This window comes from Myotis lucifugus, unplaced genomic scaffold, assembly GCF_000147115.1.
Source record: "Myotis lucifugus unplaced genomic scaffold, Myoluc2.0 scaffold_10, whole genome shotgun sequence".
NCBI lineage: Eukaryota > Metazoa > Chordata > Mammalia > Chiroptera > Vespertilionidae > Myotis > Myotis lucifugus.
This window is the reverse complement of record NW_005871058.1, coordinates 7,328,251-7,348,226: the sequence shown is the minus strand read 5'-3', so window position 1 is coordinate 7,348,226 and position 19,976 is coordinate 7,328,251. Positions and strand designations below refer to the sequence as shown.

General features: G+C 43.5%; 1 protein-coding gene across 1 annotated transcript in view; it reads left to right on the top strand.

The window, feature by feature from the left end:
- ANO2 (anoctamin 2) overlaps positions 1 to 19,976 on the top strand; it is a 290,309-nt gene that overhangs the window by 205,105 nt on the left and 65,228 nt on the right. The window contains exons 17-18 of the mRNA XM_023749823.1: positions 7,915 to 7,992; positions 14,236 to 14,431. Coding sequence (XP_023605591.1) covers positions 7,915 to 7,992; positions 14,236 to 14,431 — 274 coding nt within the window. The remainder of the gene's footprint in view (positions 1 to 7,914; positions 7,993 to 14,235; positions 14,432 to 19,976) is intronic.

Genomic DNA, 19,976 nt, shown 5'->3' with positions numbered 1-19,976 from the left:
TATAATTTTTCACACGGAGAAGCCTGCCACTTCTGTTTTTGAGTGGAAGGCAGTGACCCTCTCTTTCTTAATGTAGAACCTGATATGGTGCTCTGTGCGTCCAGGGAAATTTTAAAGCTCAATAAATTCACCAAATTCAAGGTAGCTGCACACATTAAAATAATCAGATGCTTTCTAGGCCTTCTCTGACATTGCCCTTCTCATTCTAGGACCTACCGAGTGGGTCTGAAACTTATCCCTGGGCTGAAGTTTGATTAGTGCCTGCCTGTTGGAGGCCTACAATCAGCTTGCGGTCGGGGAAGAAGAGGGGAAGGGGCATGTATGGGAGCCAGTTGGCCAGTGGGCTGGGCTGGCAATGCAGCTGATGTGACAAATTCTGTGTGGACAGTGTACATGAGGGAATTGTCTCCAAGCTTGTTTCCACCCTGTGAGTGCCTCTCAGCGAATCTGTTCACAGAGGGACAAGCCACAGGAATATAGGCCCTGGAGGAAAAAAGAGCAAGGCAGGGCTGAGTCTTGTAGAATGGTATTTCCCGAATTGGGCTGATTTACAGTGTCGCCTGTGAAGCCTTTTCAGAAACAGATTCTTTCACCCTCAAGATTCTGATTTAGTAGACCCGAGGCAGAGCCAGAAATCAGTGTATTTTGAAGTGATTTCAATAATTAGCTAATGTGGGAGTTGTGACATTGCCCTGGCTGTCCCATTCTAACCTCACCTTTGCACAGCAGCGACCTCTCTTCTCTGTGTCCTGAGCATCTACTGGGAGCTGAGCCAACAACTCTTTTTCCTTTCTTCAGGGCTGAGGACCTGCTTCCTATTCCCCGCTCCTGCCCCCAACACAGTAAGGTGGATACCCCCTTAGAGTGTCACAGTGGTTCAGGGAGAAAAAATATAAACAGGTATATAAACCACTGATTTTCTTCCATATTTAGTTTAGTAGGAAAAAAATAGGAATTATGAGTTGGAAAAAATAGGAATTATGAGTGTTGGGCCTGAAGAAAGCAAGAGTAAGGAGGGATTTCATGCAGAACTTTGTTTGTAAACAAATTTTCTATAGATCAATTCTCCATTCTGTGGGGTAGAACATGAGGAAAAGGCCCAAAATGAAGCTGGAGGCTTGTAGGTTAGACTAAGAAATAATGCATGACCTGCCTGGCCAGTGTTGCTCAGTGGTTGAGCCTCGACCTATAAACCAGGAGGTCATAGTTCGATTCCCGGTCAGGGCACGTGCCCAAGTTGTGGGCTCAATCCCCAGTATGGGGTGTGTGGGAGGCAGCTGATCAATGATTCTCTCTCATCACTGATGTTTCTATCTCTCCTTCTTCCTGCCTCTCTGAAATCAATGAAAAAGAAGAGAGAGAGAGAGAGAGAGAGAGAGAGAGAGAGAGAGAGAGAGAGAAGGAAGGAAGGAAGGAAGGAAGGAAAGAAAGAAAGAAAGAAAGAAAGAAAGAAAGAAAGAAAGAAAGAAAGAAAGAAAGAAAGAAAGAAAGAAAGAAAGAAACCTAATGTGACAAGACTCTAGGAGGAGTGCAGTGTGGCTGCAGGACCTCTGTCACAAAGGTCTTCATGATTAGCCAGAACACAGCTGGGTGCTACTCAGGCTAAAACTCTTTCCTGTATTATTTTCCATCCAAAAAGCTGTCCTTATTGGCACATGCCAATGGGACATGCACTTTTCTGTTTTTCTTAACGTGTCAAAAGATTACCACAAATCTCTTGCATTTTCCCCTTAGGTTCTGGCACTGGTGGTAACCTGAGACAGTGGCACAAAATTGTTTCATGGGCTCTTCCTGTGTGAAACTGGATTTAACCCATCCAGAGACTAAATACTACATCCCAACCTTAGGAGCATTGAGCACTACCCAGTGAGCTAAGCTATTGCTTCCAGACTGATATTCACCCCTGAGTCGCACATGCAGAAGGATCCTCAGGCTAGGCTTAGGCCAGCACTGGAGAGCCAGTGGTGAACTAGACACAGAGGCTGCCTGCTGTCATGGACCTCATGTTTTCCTAAGGGAGACAGAGAGGAGATAAATAGACAGGTAAATTCAGAGAGTGATGTGTTGTGATAGAGAGTAATAAGGGCCAGGTTATGGACTGGGGCACTGGGAAAGACCTCATTGGAGGTGATGCTACAGCTGAGCACAGAAGAAGAGTGAGAAGAGGACTCAACTGGGTAAAGAGATAGGAGAGGACTCTTACAAGGGTCTTGAAGGGGAAACCAGCTTGGGGTGTTCAGTGAATAGGAAAGACCAGTGTGGCTGAAATGGAGTGAGCAAGGGATTGAATGGTAGGAAATGAAATGTAAGAGGAGCTAGAGCGTAGATCATGTCAAGCCTTGGAGATTATAGCACAGGCTTTAAGTGTATTCTAAGTCCATGGCCATTTGACTTAACGCTTTGTATGATGTGCTAGGTAAGATTATATATTAGGGATTTAGACATTTATTACTGGGTGAGGATGCTTATGGCTTTAGCTAGGCCTTCTTCTTTTGCAGGCAATAATATGCCTGCCCCAGGCTCTCATATCTTGTTAAGCCCACCTAAGGCTCATTTTACCATTACCACAATGTAGAAGGGTCTCCCCTTTAAATAATTAGTGGGGAGGGGCTGCCTGCAATCTGAATCCAGGCAGGAGACACAATAGAACAGTTGGGTTTGGGATAAGAGAGGGAGAGAAGCTCAGTCCAATACTGGAATCCAGAAAGGCCAAGGCAGTCCCCCTGGGGAAACAGAGAAAGTGAAGCAATAAGCTGTCCAGGGAACCCGAGGAAGCCAAGTAAGCAGGCTGGACCTCAGGATGGGAGACAAGGGAGCCAGAGTCTGTTTTTCTGTGTCTGCTAGGAAAACCAAGCAGTGGGAAGAATAAATAATGTTTTCCATTTTAGCCACAAATTATACTGCATTATGCCCTGGGCTTCAGGCATGCCTCTAGACTTAGGTGCTGTGCCACATGACTGCCTCATGCCCCTTGCCAAGATTCTCCTCCTAGATTGAGATTCTGTCCCTAAAAGTCTTTATCTCTAGATAACTCTGGGGATCAGTCATGGGCAAGTCCATAGGGCTGAGGGGCAGGACCTGTAGGCTCAGCCTGAGAGGTTGTGTGTGCTTGGGCTATAGGGACCAAGACCATTCTGGAGGCTTACGTGATGGTGATAGAAGCTATGTGTGTATGGGGGGGTGGGGAGGGATAGGGGGGAGCGTGTATTAAGCTCAGTGAAGGGAAGGATATACAGTCCAATAGTGGCCTCAAGATCAGGCCAGGAAGGCTGCCTAGAGGAGGAGCTGTTTTAGGAGAGAGAACTAAGAGAGAGAAGATAGTGAGGTTGGTAGAATCTATGTTTCTAGAGTAAGTGTTGTTTGTGGGAGGTCTTGAAGGTTCACCCAGCAGAGAGAGCATTAAGTAGCTGTGTCTGAGAGGAGAATGGGTCCAGAATGACAGAACGAGATCACACTGGATGATTGGATGGCTTTGGAACAGAACAAATGGCCCCTGGGCCTGTGCTGTAGAAAGCATTGCCCAAATTGAACTTGGGGTTTCCTTGTCATTTTGACCCTCTTCTCTATAGCCCCACCTTAAAAAAATCCAAAATACAAAAATCGGGATTAAAACCTAGGAGAATTTGTAAACATTATTCTGTCAAGAAAGTGGTGCATAACTCTCACTTTTTAAATGTGGAATGCATATAGTGACTACCTTATAAAGAAAAAGTATGGAACAGGGAAAAAGAGTAACTTTGCAGTAGTGAAACCTCATAAACACACCACCTCCACCAAGCGATTAAGGTTAACATATTCAGTGATAGGTCATATTATAGCCTGCATCTTTGATATAAAGGGATAAAATGCACTTTATCTCTGTGGTCTTCCTCCCAAACCTACAACCTCAGCATAATTGTGAGAAAACTTAAGACAAACCCATATTGAGGAACATTCCACAATGTACTTGACAAGTACTCCTCAAAACTGTCAAGGTCATCATAAACAAGGAAAGTCTGAGAAACTATCACAGTCTGGAGGAGACATGATGACTAAATATAATGTTTTGGACAGGATCCTGGAACAGGAAAAGGCCAATGGGTAAAAACTAACAAAATATAAATAAAGTATGAACTTAAATTAATAATTATAATATTGGTTCATTGGTTGTGAAAAAAATGTATCCATACAATGTAATAGGGAAATCTGGGTGTGGTGTGTGTGTATGTGTGTGTGTGTGTGTGTGTGTGTATGCATGTATACAGAAAAGCTTCTAAGATAGTACAGAGAATACATATTCTGAATATAAATATTTTCAAAAGGGAAATTCCATAGTTATACATGAATATCACTGTACTACTTGCTATGGGAGACTTGGAAGTAGGAGCCATAGTCCAGGGACAGAAACAAGACAGCAGAGACAAAGAAACAAACACAGGTGACAGCTAGGCTCATGTCTTAACAATGGTGACATTAGCTAAGTGCTTGCTAATCACCTGCTTTTGCTGTAATCATGAAGCTGATTAGACCTTACTTTTGTCTGACGCCTTACAGTTTACAAAGCTCTCTCACAGGCATTCACTCATGTGATCTGCACAATACCTCTGCCACTTAGGTGGGACAAGGGTTATCATCTCTGTTTTAAAAGGAGAGGGAGACGCTAAGAGTTCTCACCAACCTCTGTGGGCAGGTGCACTGGCGTGGCCCTCTCCATGGGTTAGCTAATTCATATAAAATGCATGGTAATTTGGTGTTACAGATACTACCATTTTACACATTTACAGATAAGAAATATAATTACAGATGAGGAAACTGAGGTTCTGGGAATTTTCCAATGTCATTTGACTAGTTAGTATTAGAGCTAAGAGTTAAACTTGGATGTTCTGGTCTCAAGGCTATTTCTCATTTTATTATCTCGTAGGCTGGTTATGTGATTATTATGCAGAGTATAATCAAATGAACTGCATTCTGCCACGAATCTTCACATCTTTAATGTGCCAGTGAGTGGAGAGTTTTAATTAGCTTCCATTATCAGAACCAGTTATTATACACAAAGTCTGCTTTACTCACTGTCCTCTTTACCAGTAACTGTGGGAGCTTGGAGGGCAGTTAGTAATGTTTGTGTTTCGCTCAGCCTCTTGTGTTTGGATAGTGTCTCAATGTGTGAAGTAGAAGCTATAACTTCCAGGAAAAAAGGGGCTCATCAATGTAAACATGAGAGGAGGTGATTTTTCAATAAACAATACAACATCTGTGTCAAAATGAATATTTTTCTTTAAGATAGTTGCTCTGAGAGGGCAACCAAGTCAACTGCTCTTTAGATACATCCCTTTCTTATGCTAAATAGTAATGCCACCTTCCTTGCCAGGGTTAGCGCTGAAATCCTTTTCCTTGTTTCTGCCATGGTCTCTGAGCTCCTTCTGGGCAGGGCTGAGCCTTCTCCTCACTGTGTCCTCAGTATCCAGCACAGAGCCCGGCCCTCCAAGGTGCTCAGACCGTGCTGTCCAAAACTCATTCTCCAGGACAGAGTTTTCACTGCAGGGTAGAGGCTGTTCCAAAGACATCTCACCCCCTTGGTCCCCGGCCTGAAGAAGGTGGACATCCTCTTGGCATGAAACCTTAACCGAAGCCATCGCAGATGCCTGACTCCTCCATGGGTTTATTAGTCATCCCCTACAGTTGTTCTTATTTATTGGAACCCATTTCATCATGGGCCATATTTCCTGATCCTCTGCTCATACTTCCCTTTCCCCCATTTCTTCCAGGACTGTCCAACTCTTCCCTGAGGGCCATTTTCAAACCGGTCTCACCCTGATGTTTCTCATCCCTTTCTCTCATCTCAGGGACCAAATACGGGTTTTTCTGCCTCTCTCTCCTCTGTTCCTCATTCACAAAGCCCCCTTATGGAGCAACTGATAACATGGAGCCTATGAACTGGAGTTCTCTCTTTACTACTCACCACTGATATTTCAGAACACATCTGGTTTGCTGGGTTTTAAGGCAGAATGTCTTATCTCTAGGCCAGAGAGCAGAAAAGAGTCAAAAAATCATCAAAACCTTCATTGTAATGAGGGAGACCCCAGGGAGAGCCCTGTCACGCACCTCCTTATTTTCTTTGCAGAATCCCTAACCCTAACCCATCTTCAGTTTCCCTTGTCAAAATCTTAAAGGAAAATATCACGGGTGTGATTAAAACAAAGTATTATACTGAAGCAAACAGAAAGAAGTGCTACTCCCTTTTGATGTTTGGCCTAATTTAGAAGCATATGAATGAATATTGTTCCAGTCTGAACGGAAACAGATTTATATGCTCTCATTCATTCAGATTGGTCACAACCTGTAGTTCCCTTGTTCTCAATTGTGTGATGGAAAGTCTATTGGGCTAGGAGTTTAGAGACCTGATTTTATCACCGGGTCTAAGAAAAACTGAGTATCCCTTGTTTCCATCATCTGTAAATGAAAGTGCTAATTATTAAATGACTTCAGCCTTAACACTCATTTCTACCCCCATTTATTAAGCCAGCTCAACCCTGTGCTCAGCTCCAGACATGCAGTAAGAAAGACACATCATTTCTTTCCTCGAGTGCCCCAAAGGCTCATGCCCAAGATAATTCCCTCTCCCACACTGGCAAAATGCTCCCTGAAGCTTTTGGTATGTGTGTGCCACTTCTGTCTTCTTAGACTGCAAGCCCCCAGGGGCAGTGGCATATCCATGTTCTTCTGTCTCTCACCATTCCTGGCACCAAGTTCTGCACATAGTAGACACACAAGCGTTTTTAGAACGATGTCTCCTAGGCCAAGAAGGCTCTTTGCCTACAGTACAAGCTTTCAAAGGCTAGATGGCACTGTTGCTAGAGCCAAATCAGGTGTATTCTGAAATAGTGGCGTGGAGGAAAGTGAGACTAGAGGAGGGGGCCCTGTAACATTCACTGGCTGAGCTCGATTTAGATGCATTGCAGAAATGCAGGGCTCTGACCTTACCAGCGTAACATGCTTTGCCATTTTCATGGCATCTTTATGAACATGGCTTCAAAGAGTCTTCACAACAACCCTGTATCAATTTTAACTCTATATGAGAGCTGTAGCTCAGAGAAAACAAGTGCTTGGACTAAACTTACATGACAATTAATGACAGAGATTTTTATCTTCATACATACCTTGTTGTCCTCACCAGACCACATGAGGGTCTTCAGAGTATGCCGAAAGATTGGTCAGCTGTACACGTGTCCCAGAGAGCAGCCCCTGGGTGTACTGGACCCAATCTGAGGGGGAAAGGTAGGGTTTTCAGCCAGACTGATTGCTTAGCCTGTACCTAGAAATGTCTGCATTTGGGACAAGCAGAGAACGCAGTCATTTTTGGAGTAAACAAATGATAACACATGCAGGTTCTTTGAAAAGCAAAAATTGTGGGTAATTTGTACACTGAATGGGAACTACGGTTGATGTTTTATTTAAAGAATGATCTATTTTAAGATGTTGCCCTGTGGTTGGGTTGTATATGCCATTTGTCCATTGCTTTAACATGTTCACATGTTTCTCATTAAAACAAAACAAACAAAATCATCCTGTGCGGTAGGCAAGACGGGTGTTGTGGCTGTGCCCATTTTACAATGAAGAAATAGGGGGTAAGAAAAGTTAGGAAACATTTCAGGATCACACAGCTGATAAGTGGTTGAACATTTTAAAACTTCAGCCAAGAATTAGGCTGAACTCAAATCATGTCCTCTTTTCACCATAGTTTTTCTAGGCTATCTAGAAATCACAAAAATTAGGAGAGCTGTTGTTAATATGGAAGGTAAGACATCAAAAACTAGAAAAATATCTATATTAGAATGATGAATGATTAATGATGTGCAAATGTATGCAAAATTAAAGGAAAATTATTATCTGTTATTTGTGCCTTCTGATTGTCCCTCCTCTCCTGTTTCTCCCCAGGATGATGATGAAGATAAGCTGACCTGGAAAGATCGCTTCCCAGGTTACCTGATAAACATTGTCTCCATCTTGTTCATGGTAATTTCCTTGAGGGAACACCTGCCTATGACTTATGCTTGTTAGATCCTGTTAAGTGAATGCTGTGGGTGTGTTGTTCTGTAATGCTCTGGGAATCATGAGGGGCTAATAAAGATGAAGCCACAGTCCCTGTATAGAAGGACAGGATCTTCTCTGACAGCAAGGCCATTGCTGGTATCAGTCACTTGAAGAAGGGAAGGTGATTTTCTCACACAGAAAACCAGACCTGGAAGGGGTCAGTGACCTTCTCTGGCTATTGAAGGAGTTTCAGTCTTCTCAGAAAGAAGAAGGTAGAAAGGGGTTCTACCTTCCCAGCCTTGACCGCAGATGTTTGAAGTTGGAACTTCCAGGGAGTAGGTCATGAGATGGTACCTTCACATTGGGATATAGACCAAGACCTCAAAAGAAGTGATCAGGTAAGATGGCTACAGAATTGTGGCAGCCTGTTTAAGCTGTGGGCGGACTCTCTCTGATGGTTTGTGGAATAGAACAGAGTCTGGGAGCCACAGGAGACAGCCAGCCTGGGCTTTCTAAGCTGATTTTTCCATTTCCCTTGCAGTTGATGTGTTTATTTCTCTGTGTACTCCCTGAGAGTTTGAGAGAGCCTTTTTGAGAGACCCAGATGTTCTCAGCTGTGTCAGGGAAGGTAGGGAAGGGGTCTATGATTCACATTTGAGTCAAAGTGGTAGCAGGTTGGTCTTGGCAGCCAGGATAAGTGAGCCAACAGTAACTGAATCAATAAGATCTTAGGAGATTTGTAACATCCCATCTTGCTGAAAAGATTAAAAGGCAAAACTCAGAGGACTGAGCACAAGCCACTAAAACATCTGCCCCCTCTTTATAGGTAGAATCCTTCTAGTATTCAAGACTGGAGCTTCCATTTTACAGAGGAGAGGTGTATCCCGACAGCATTTCTAAGCAGGATTATACATTCGTTCCGGGGAGGGGAGGGAGGGTTTGAGAGATTGCTTATCCTAAAAATAAGTGGGACTATAATGATTTGCTGGACCTATTGACCACAGGTAACTGATCCTGGCCCAAGGTTATTATTGTCATTATTATTGCATCCTGACCACTGAGGACAGGAAGCATGTCCTAGTCTCAGAAATTTAAAAAGTGAAGGAAGGATCTAATTCAACCACTTGTTTCGCAGATGAACTGCAGAGGTGATGTGTGTCTTGCCAGAACTTAGAAGTCTACATTTGTTATCTTCCCATTGTTTAACAAGAGCAAGGCATGTAGAATTTATTCAACAACATGTGGTGAATTGCAATGTGTTAAGCTGGAATGATAGAAAGTTTAATTTAGCACTTCAAAGCCTCCCACAATATGCATCTTGTTGTCAGAGATTATTCATTCATTCAAGAAATACTTAATGGGTGCCAACTATGTGCTTGACGCTATTCTTAGGCAGTGGGGATAGAGCAGAAAATAAAACAAAATAATCCCTCCCTCAAGGAGTTTATAGATAACAAATATATACATAAATAAGAAAATAGATAAGTAAAATACTTCTACCCCCCAGTAGTGATAGGTTAAGATATTCATAACATCCCATTGTGCTGAAACTAACTCCCCAAAATATTGGATAAATATACTTTTCAATATTTTTTAAAAAATATTTTTTAATTTATTTCAGAGAGGAAGGGAAAGAGATAAAAACATCGATGATGAGAGAAAACCATTGATTGGCTGTCTCCTGCATGCCCCCTCATTGGGGATCAAGCCCTCAACCCCAGTGCCCTGGGTGGGAATCAAACTGTGACCTCCTGGTTCATAGGTAGACACTCAGTCACTAAGCCACAGCAGCCAGGCCTGCTTTTCAATCTTCTTAAAACCTTAAAGGTCTGACAGGATAGTGAGGCTAAACGCTAAGGGAAAATGGGAGATGCTTTTTACTAGTACCTTGAGGATATTTTCCCATTTGGCCAACAGCTTTAGTTTTGGTGGTTTTATGGGGCAAGGAGGTTTGAAAGCAGGGGGAATGGCTGGCTCAAAATTGAAATTCTAACAGGAGGTACTCACCAAATTAAATTAGAACTTCAAAGGGCTACATTCTCAGAATAAAGATGATAGAACTAAACGTACCTCATTCCCCACTTATGGAACTGCAGAGAAAATTGTGTTCTAAGGAGAACAGGGAGAAAAAGGAAAACAAACCCTTGTCCCTGAGAAGTGGCCATGGGCAATCTCCATTGTGGATTCACAGCTTGGTTCATCATACGTGAGGACCAGGGCATTACCCTAGAACACTGTGTGGAGCATGGGGTCAAGGGGTCAGGGGGTGTTTATAAAAGAGTACTTTGTTATGAAATTTGGGCAACAAACTGGAATATCAAATATCGTTCCCTCCTCCGTCCCCTGTGACTGAACCTTGGCAAAAGATTTCAGGACCAGGGCCATGAGGACGTTTTTAGGGATGCCAGTCTGCCAGATCAGCTGGGGATGTTTTTCATAGGATGACAAGAGCCAAGAAAATGTCACATGCTGTGTCCATCTTCCCACCGTGATAGAGGCAGCATGGATGAAGATAAATTTTCTCTTTCTTTTCTCACCCAGTATGTTGACCTAAAGTTTCTTTTCTTTTTGAATTAACCCTCTTCTGAATTTCAATTTACAGGACAGGGGATTATCAGAGGCATTGTCCTTCCTTCCTCTAGAACTAGGAGCCCGAGCACTCCTGCCATGCCCAAGACAATCATTTACTTATACTCATACATTGGGAACCAGCCATCAGAAACCCTCCTCCATTGCCTGGATTATTGCAATGGCCTCCTAACTGATCTCGCTGCCTTTATACTGTCCCTCTACTGATCTTTGTAAAATCTGGATCTGATAATGTCACTCCTCTGCTAAAAACTCTCTAAAGTCTTCATATTTCATGAGATGTAGATTCTTATACTACAGGGCTGGCCCTCCTCCTCTCCACCATTCATCTTCCACTCCAACTCTCTCTTTACTCAATTGGGTCCTTGCTGAAATGTCACCTTCTCACCCAGGCCTTTCCTGACTACCCTATTTTAAGTTGCAATCTTTCCCTATGCCCCTGTTCTGCTTTATTTGTTTCCATAGTATTTATCACAACAGATATACTATATATTTTACCTATTTATTAGGTTACTAGAGGCCTGGTGCATGAAATTTGTGCATGGGTAGGGTCCCTAGGCCTGGCCGGTGATCAGGGCCAATCAGGGCCTTCCAGCTGCTGGCCAGGACCTCCCTTCCCCAGTTGCCACCTGCTGGCTGTGGCCTCCCTTCGTTCTGTGCTGCCCCCTATGGTCAGTGCACATCATAGTGAGCAATTGGTCTCCCATTGAACTCCCGTGGGGACAATTTGCATATTAGGCTTTTATATATATAGATTGCCTATTTTTCCCCATTAGAAGATCAATGCCCAAAAAATTTTTATCTTTGTTCATCATTATATCCCGGACACCTAAAAATGGTAACTGACCCATAGTAGGTACTCAAAACATCTTTTATGAATGACTGAATGAGAAAATAAGTGAATTAAGAAGATTCCAGAGATAACTTATTATGTCAGTGATAAAGTCATTAATGTGTATATTTTTAAAAATTGAGTTACTATTACATGCCATGCCCTAGACTGGCACTCTCCTACTAGTTGCTTCTCCCAGAGGTTGCTTCTGCCTGTGCATTTCTTTTTGCTCCTCCTTATTCTTTCTTTGAAGCCTTTCCCATAGAAAATGGTCTCAAAGCTGCTTCTGTGGAGTTTCCTATAACTAATCCCCCTGTTCTCTGCTCAGAGCATACCAGAAACTCAGGAACTAAGGCCTGTGACTCTGTCCAGCTGCTACTAGGCTCAACAGTTGTTATGTGTGCAATGGTTTTCTCAACTTCACTTCAGAATGTAAGTCCTAGAGTGTCGGGACCTATTCCCCTTTCTGTCTCTCTTAGAATGTCAAATAGGGCTATAGACTCTATTGCCTGACTTCCATTGCAATTTGGCTCTGCCCAGAAGTATATTATGGGATTAAAACACCAAAAGCAACAGGGACCATGATAATGTGACCATGTGCACAGGATCAGCAAATCTTTACCAAACAGGGAGGCACAGAATGCAGCACAAGACCAATCCCTGCTTTTGGCTTAGTTGGGGGGACTGCTCACAAACATGAAATATTCCCAGCACAGTGGTTTGCATAATAAGTGGTTGGAAATTATTTACTGAATTTAATCAACAAAATCAATAATGCAGCCAAAGTGGTGAAAATAGTACTGGATTTAGTGCCAGAGTGCATGGATTCTAATGTCAGGATGGGACATTAGTGCTATTATAAGGATTAGTGCTAGTGAAGATATGCATTGAATAATGACATAGTGTGGATACAAATGGATCAGCTGTCGATGATGATGTTATCATCATTAGTGTATCAGCTCTGCCATGTACTCTCCAGACCTTGGATCAATCACATTGCTGTTTCTTGGACCCTTATATGTGAGATAAAAAGCTAAACATGAATGAGCCCTAAATGCTAACATTTTTTTCATTCCTATCATGATCCAGGACAGTAGGGTAGTAGTCCTTGCCTTTTGACCTTGAGAAAATCACTTTCCACGTCTGTTTCCTGGTCTACTTAATGGTCATGGGACTGGGCTGGTGCTCTCCAAGGTCTTCCAGTTTGAAAACTGAATCTTGAAACACTTGTGGGAAACACTGAAGGAGAGCTTCAAAACCTGATTTCTATAATGGGATGGAAAATCAAGATCAGAGAAGTTAAGATGGCAAAGAACAGCATCAGAGGGCTGGGAGAGACATGTTGGAGGTGGGGCTGGGGAAGTAGGGAAGGTGGGAAGAGGGGATTTCTCAAGTAAGAAGAGCAGTGCCTCTGGAACTTGAATAGGAATCTTGTTAAAATGCAGACAGAGTTAGGTCTGGAGTTGTGCTTGAGATCCTTCATGTTTATCAACTTTCCAGCTGATGGAGCAGGTCCCAGGGATCACACTCTGTGTAGCCAGGAGTGTTCTTCCTTCCCCAGTTTAGCAGCTGGGCCTCTTAGAGAAGGAGCATCGAAGTTGATTTCCTGCCCAGTTGTTTCTCTCATGCACCACCACCAAGACTGCAAAGAAAAGGATGTTTTTGTCATTGTTTTTCCCCTAAATCCAACCCCAAATACTCTCTCTCTCTCTCTCTCTCTCTCTCTCTCTCTCTCTCTCTCCTTCCCTCTCTCTCCCTCCCTCCCTCTCTCTCTTTCTTTCTCTCTCTCCAATGCCCTGGCTGCCCCTGCCTCATTATTACTTCCACCATGGACCTTCACTGCAAAAGTGATTTTGGAGAAAAAGAATCTCACACCATGTTTTCCAGGCCCTTACTGTCTAGCAATGACAATCCCAGAGGAACGGGAAGTGAAAATGTCTACATTGTTGGAGAGCGGTGATGTCACATCCAGGTTTCCCCTCTTACATGGTAGTCATTCCACCCAAGACCTGGAGGCTGGGGTTTCTGCTACTCCTACCGCCAGCCTACCTCCGAAGAGGGGTCTCCCACAGAGTGACTTTCCCATCTAACCTCTCCTCCACTCAGACATACACACACACACATCCTCCCTTTACTCAGAGAACACTGCATCCTCCCCGCTTAGGAAGGCTCTTTTTCACACTATGGCCCACAGGGCAAGCACTGATGTTTGTAAAGCACAAGGGAATAAACAGCTGAGGCTGCCACCAGCACACTCCAGGCTTTAGCACTCCCAGGTAACCCCCAGAAATCTGAAGACATCCATAACTCAGACACATCTACTAGTAAAACCCATTCCTCATTTGTTGCACACCAGAGTGTCATTCACACAGCTTGCAAAGCACTGCCCAAGCTTGAGCCCTGCCCCCTCCTTTTTTAGGGAGAGAATGTACAGTCGAGGACAGATTATTTTTCTCAGAGGGAACCTGCTCTTTTCTCTCTCCATGTTTTCTATTTAGCCCTCCATAGCCAGTGCTCTCTACTAAAAGGAATCACATTATGTGTATTGTACACACCATTGTTAATTCTTTGTGTGTATTATGGGCCATTTGGAATCTGATAAAAATGGAAGACACTCTCTCCTGAAAAATGCATCTGTACTTAGAATTTGCATGAGAATTTAGGGAGTTTGCAGTTCCCTGTTTCCCACCAATTGACTCCAGATTAAAAATTCCTGGTTTAGCCAATAATACTGTTGGCTGAGCAAATGATAAGTGCCCAATAATTGTCTGCGGATGTGTGACGTTCCCTGTTTTTCTCTACAGATTGCCCTGACCTTCTCCATTGTCTTTGCGGTCATTGTGTATCGTATCACAACTGCAGCTGCTCTGTCTCTCAACAAGGACACACGCTCCAATGTCCGGGTGACAGTGACAGCGACGGCGGTCATCATCAACCTCGTGGTCATCCTCATCCTGGATGAGATCTACGGTGCAGTGGCCAAGTGGCTCACCAAAATCGGTACTGTGCCACCGCCTCGCATGTTTGCCCCAGCCCCCCTGAAACGTGGTCATTCAGTGTGTGCAACATTGTTGGTGGTAACGACCCAGCATGAGAAAAGGAACAAGAACAAGATGCTCTGTATAGAGCATTTTAATTGGAGAAATAAGGAAATACAGTGGTCATGTCCTGGTAGGGCCTACCAAGGGCACCCCTCAGGCAGAAACCCTTCCTGCAGCAATTTTTTAAAAAAATATTGTTATTGATTTCAGAGAGGAAAGGAGAGGGAGAAAGAGATAGAAACATCAATGATGAGAGAGAATCATTGATCGGCTACCACCTGCATGTCCCTCACTGGCAATCGAACCCACAACCCGGGCATGTGCCCTTGACTGGCATCTAGGCAGGGACCCTTCAGTCTGCAGGCCGACGCTCTATCCACTGAGCCAAACTGGCTAAGGCCCTGCAGCAATTTTGATCAATCCTTCTCCCGCCCAGATTGACTCCCTCACCATCCCCTAAGAATAAGCCATCGGTTTATTCTTCTTAGCCTAACTTAGAAGCAAGATGGGTTCAACACTTCCTGTTAAACATATCAGAGTTTTAGCTCTCCTCCTTTTCCCAGCAGCATTTATAAATTTGAGAAAGCCTCCTGATACTTGAGCCCAAGAGGGTCTTATCTCTCCCCATATTGTCAGAGGCCCCAGAAAATCCACACATTCCCTGTGCACTGAGTAGACTTCAAAGAGTCATATCAGACTTCCCAAGCTTCGAGCCAGTGAGAAAAATGCAGTGGCCTCAATATTCAGACGTGTCATTTGAGCTGCAACCTGCTGTTGCTGCACACCACTCTTTGGCATTTGTGCTTATGAGATGGGGGAGGGCTGAGAGCCCAGACCCTTTCCTCATTGGATTTATTCTGGGTGGCCTGGATGCACCCCCTTAGCTTCGTTGAATCCAGGGACTAGGAGTTTTGGCCCCTTATTAACCTCTGGGCAGTTGAATTAATAATAGATGTCTTTAATTCACTGACCAGTTAGAAGCTAGACACTCAATAGGATAACCCCCTCTTAAGAGAGCCTCCCCCGGAGGGCCAGAGGATTCCGGAAAGTCCTCCCTGATTCCAGTTACTCATTCCGAGCCTCTCCCCGGCTGGACCCCTATTTACTGGGCATTTACCTCTGGTTTCTATGTGGACATAGGCATTTACCATCTAGAGTGGCAGTCCTGCTCTCTTCGGGCTTGTACATAATTGCAAGTGTTATCTATATGCCTTCATAAACTTCTTGAGACAAGTAGGCAGAGCATTTACTTCCATGTATTTAGTGGTATTCAGGGTCCTATGGAAGCACTTAGGAGGACCACCCAACACTCCTGAGGGCTTGAGGGAGGCTTCGGAGGTAAAGGCATCAGTTGGAGATCTCAGAGATAAGTGGTGGTCAGACAGGCTCATGAGGGAGGGGCAGTGGGGAGTGGGCAGGAGGAGACACAGTTCCTGGCAGAGGAAACAGAATGAGAAATCCGGCACAGAAGAGGGAGCTCAGATCCCTCGGGGACAAGAAAGGCACGCAGAGAAGGGCATGTACCTGGGCTTATATGAGGAGTAGGATGGGGTGGCAGAATTTTGATGGGCCTAAATGCCAGGGAGCTGAAGGAGCAGAATTTACCATATGGAAGAAAGAAGAAACGAAGCATTTCTAGGATATCAGATGAGCCCAGAATGGTGGTTGTTCCTAGGTCCTTGGCATGCCCAAGGACACAGGATAGTGGGAACTGGGCCCAGAAAGTTGATGATAACCTTTTTTTGGGGGGTGGAAGACCTCAAATGCCAAGCTAAGGACCCTGCTTGTTTTCATAGACAATGGAAACATGTTTGTAGGTGTTCACGGGGCATCTAATGAAAAGTACCCATTGTCCTGGCCTGAGTACTAAACCAGTTGAGAAATAAAGCACAGGCAGCTGAAAAAGGCTACACCAGAGGAAGCATCTTAGCAGGAGAACCAAACAGGCTTCCTAATACTGGGTTCCAGACAGATTTACCTTTCCGGTGGTGGTAACAGTGGACAGGGCAGCCCAGCAAGTGTTAGGACCTGGGTGGTGGGGCAGGGGGCGGGACAGAAGAACACTTGCTGCCTACAGGCCCTTTGCTCCCCAAGGGAAGGGCAGAGGAGTGCCAGTGTCACCTTCTGGACTGACCACTGAGATGAGCTATTTCTCCTTCTGTCAGCCAAGATATCAGCCAAGATAAATGAGTGAGATGGGGGAGATAAGCAGAGCACTGCAACTGATCCCACTCCCTCCACATGGAAGAAACACCAGCAGTGGAGAGAAATGTCTCCTCAATAACTCCTGACTCAATAGCTCCCAACACGACTGAGGATGTTTTGAAGGGTATGATATGATGGGAGCTGTATGTTTGCAGAATTACGTGGCCAGGGATATAGGGTGCAAGAGGAGAGAAAGGCTAGAAGGTCTGATATAAAGGAGATTACTTAGTGTGGAGGAAGGAAGTGAGGAAGTGAGGAACAGAGAATGAGTAATGTAGAAATGTCTTCCTGCTTCCATTTGCATTACTTTATTTCACTTTTCTTGCACAGCTCCAGAGAGTGGTAAAGAAAGAACATAAACAGAGGGGTGGACAATGAAAAACTCATTAGCACATATTTAGTGAGTGTACAGGCTGGGCAAATTCTCTTTGCATTGGGGCACAGAGTAGTTTCCATACTGTGAAGCTCCATCACTGCTTTTAATAGCACTCCCCCAACCCAAAAGTTTAGGCCCCTCCAGGCTGCTAACCCAACACCCAGTCCTCCATTAGAAAGTGTGTGCACTGGAAAGGAGATGAAATTTTAGCAAGCGTATTTTGTTCTTTGTGATAGTAATACTCATAAATTGTTTTTAAACTAAAAAAAATATATTCTGTATCCCCTTCCATCTTTGCAAAAACGATGTGTGGTCAGCAAGGCAAGTATTAAATCCTCATTATTTGGAGGTTCAAACTCAGATTCTACCTCTAAAATGCAAATGTGTTTTCTGCTGTTTTTATTTTTATTTTATTTTATTTTAATGTCTTTATTGATTAAGGTATTACATATGTGTCCTTATCCCCCCATTACCCCCCCCCCCATTGCCCCCACTCATGCCCTCACCCCCCCTGGTGTCTGTGTCCATTGGTTAGGCTTATATGCATGCATACAAGTCCTTTGGTTGATCTCTCCCCCTTACCCCCACCCTCCCCTACCTTCCCTCTGAGGTTTAATGGTCTGATCCATGCTTCTCTGTCTCTGGATCTGTTTTTGTTCATCAGTTTATGTTGTTCATTATATTCTATAAATGAGTGAGATCGTGTGATATTTATCTTTCTCTGACTGGCTTATTTCACTTAGCATAATACTCTCCAGTTCCATCCATGCTGTTGCAAATGGTAAGAACTCCTTCTTTTTTACAGCAGTGTAGTATTCCATTGTGTAGATGTACCACAGTTTTCTAATCCACTCATCTATTGATGGGCACTTAGGCTGTTTCCAAATCTTAGCTATGGTGAATTGTGCTACTATGAACATAGGGGTGCATATATCCTTTCTAATTGGTGTTTCTAGTTTTTTGGGGATATATTCCTAGAAGTGGGATCATTGGGTCAAATGGGAGTTCCATTTTTAGTTTTTTGAGGAAACTCCATACTGTTCTCCACAGTGGTTGCATCTGTCTGCATTCCCACCAGCAGTGCACGAGGGTTCCTTTTTCTCCGCATCCTCGCCAGCACTTGTCGTTTGTTGATTTGTTGATGATAGCCATTCTGACAGGTGTGAGATGGTACCTCATTGTCGTTTTGATTTGCATCTCTTAGATGATTAGTGACTTTGAGCATGTTTTCATATGTCTCTTGGCCTTCCTTTTGTCTTCTTTTAAAAAGTATCTATTTAGGTCCATTGCCCTTTTTTGATTGGGTTGTTTATCTTCCTTTTGTTAAGTTGTATGAGTTCCCTATAAATTTTGGAGATTAAACCCTTATCGGAGATAACATTGGCAAATATATTCTCCCATGCAGTAGGCATTCTTGTTGTTTTGTTGATGGTTTCTTTTGCTGTGCAGAAGCTTCTTATTTTGATGTAGTCCCATTTGTTTATTTTCTCTTTAGTTTCCATTGCCCTAGGAGCAGTATCAGTGAAGAAATCGCTTTGGCATATGTCTGAGATTTTGCTGCCTGTGGATTTCTCTAGTATTTTTATGGTTACCATTGCACCAAAAAAAAGTGAGATAGCTAGGAATAAAAGTAACTAAGGAGGTAAAGAACTGTATTCAGAAAACTACAGGACACTGAAAAAAGAGATAGAGGAAGACATAAACAGATGGAAGAACATACCGTGTTCATGGATTGGTATAATCAACATCATCAAAATGTCCATACTACCCAAAGCAATCTATAGATTCAATGCAATCCCCATTAAAATACCAACAGCATATTTCACATATCTAGAACGAACTCTCCAAAAATTCATCTGGAATAAAAAAAAGACCCCGAACAGTTGCAACAATCCTGAGAAAGAAGAACAAAGTAGGTGGGATCTCAATACCAGATATCAAGCTGTATTACAAAGCCACTGTTCTCAAAACAGCCTGGTATTGGCACAAGAACAGACATATAGATCAGTGGAATAGAATCGAGAACCCAGAAATCGACTCAAATGCTCAATTAATATTCGACAAAAGAGGCATGAACATACAATGGAGTCAAGACAGTCCCTTCAATAAATTGTGTTGGGAAAATTGGACAGATACATGCAAAAAAATGAAACTAGACCACCAACTTACACCATACACAAAAATAAACTCAAAATGGATAAAGGACTTAAACATAAGACGGGAAACCATAAAAATACTAGAGTTTTCTGCTGTTTTTAATGTAAGCTCCTTACTGTCTGGATTGAAGTGGTGTGCTGGGTCTTCACTCAGGAACCCATGTAAGCATTATCCTGGGTCATTGTTCCTGTCTTTGTTAGACTGAGTCCCCAGGGGCTCAGAGAGGTGCTGCTGTGCAGTGGAAGGACCACTGAATTAGGAGCCCAGTGAAAAGAACCTGTGAGTTGTAGACCTAGTTCCCTCTTCCTCCCACTCCCGCTGTGTGGCATTGGGCAGAGAGGGAACTTTTCTGGACAAAGTTTAATTGATCCATCATCATGTTCCTCCTTCCTGTCCACTGATCATCACCTTATCTGGTTTGTTGTCACAACCTAATGACTGTGCCTTTGTCTTTAGTCTCTTTTCTATGGGCCTCTATCTTGGAAATCTCCACCCAGTCTCTAACAGTGGTTTTGGGGGCATAACTCCCATTCAGCCCCTGAAGAGAGCTTCCTTTTGTCCTTAGGTTAGATACAGGGTGTTCCCAAAAAAGTATATACACATTTTAACAGTTAATAGCTCAATTTTGAAAATTAAATGTATTTTAATAAACACTGCCCTTATAATTATTCAAAGTGTGTATATATAATTTGGGGGGACACCCTATATAAGCTAGCATTCCAGGTTCTCAACCACCTTCTTCCCACTGTCCTCCTCCACTCAATTC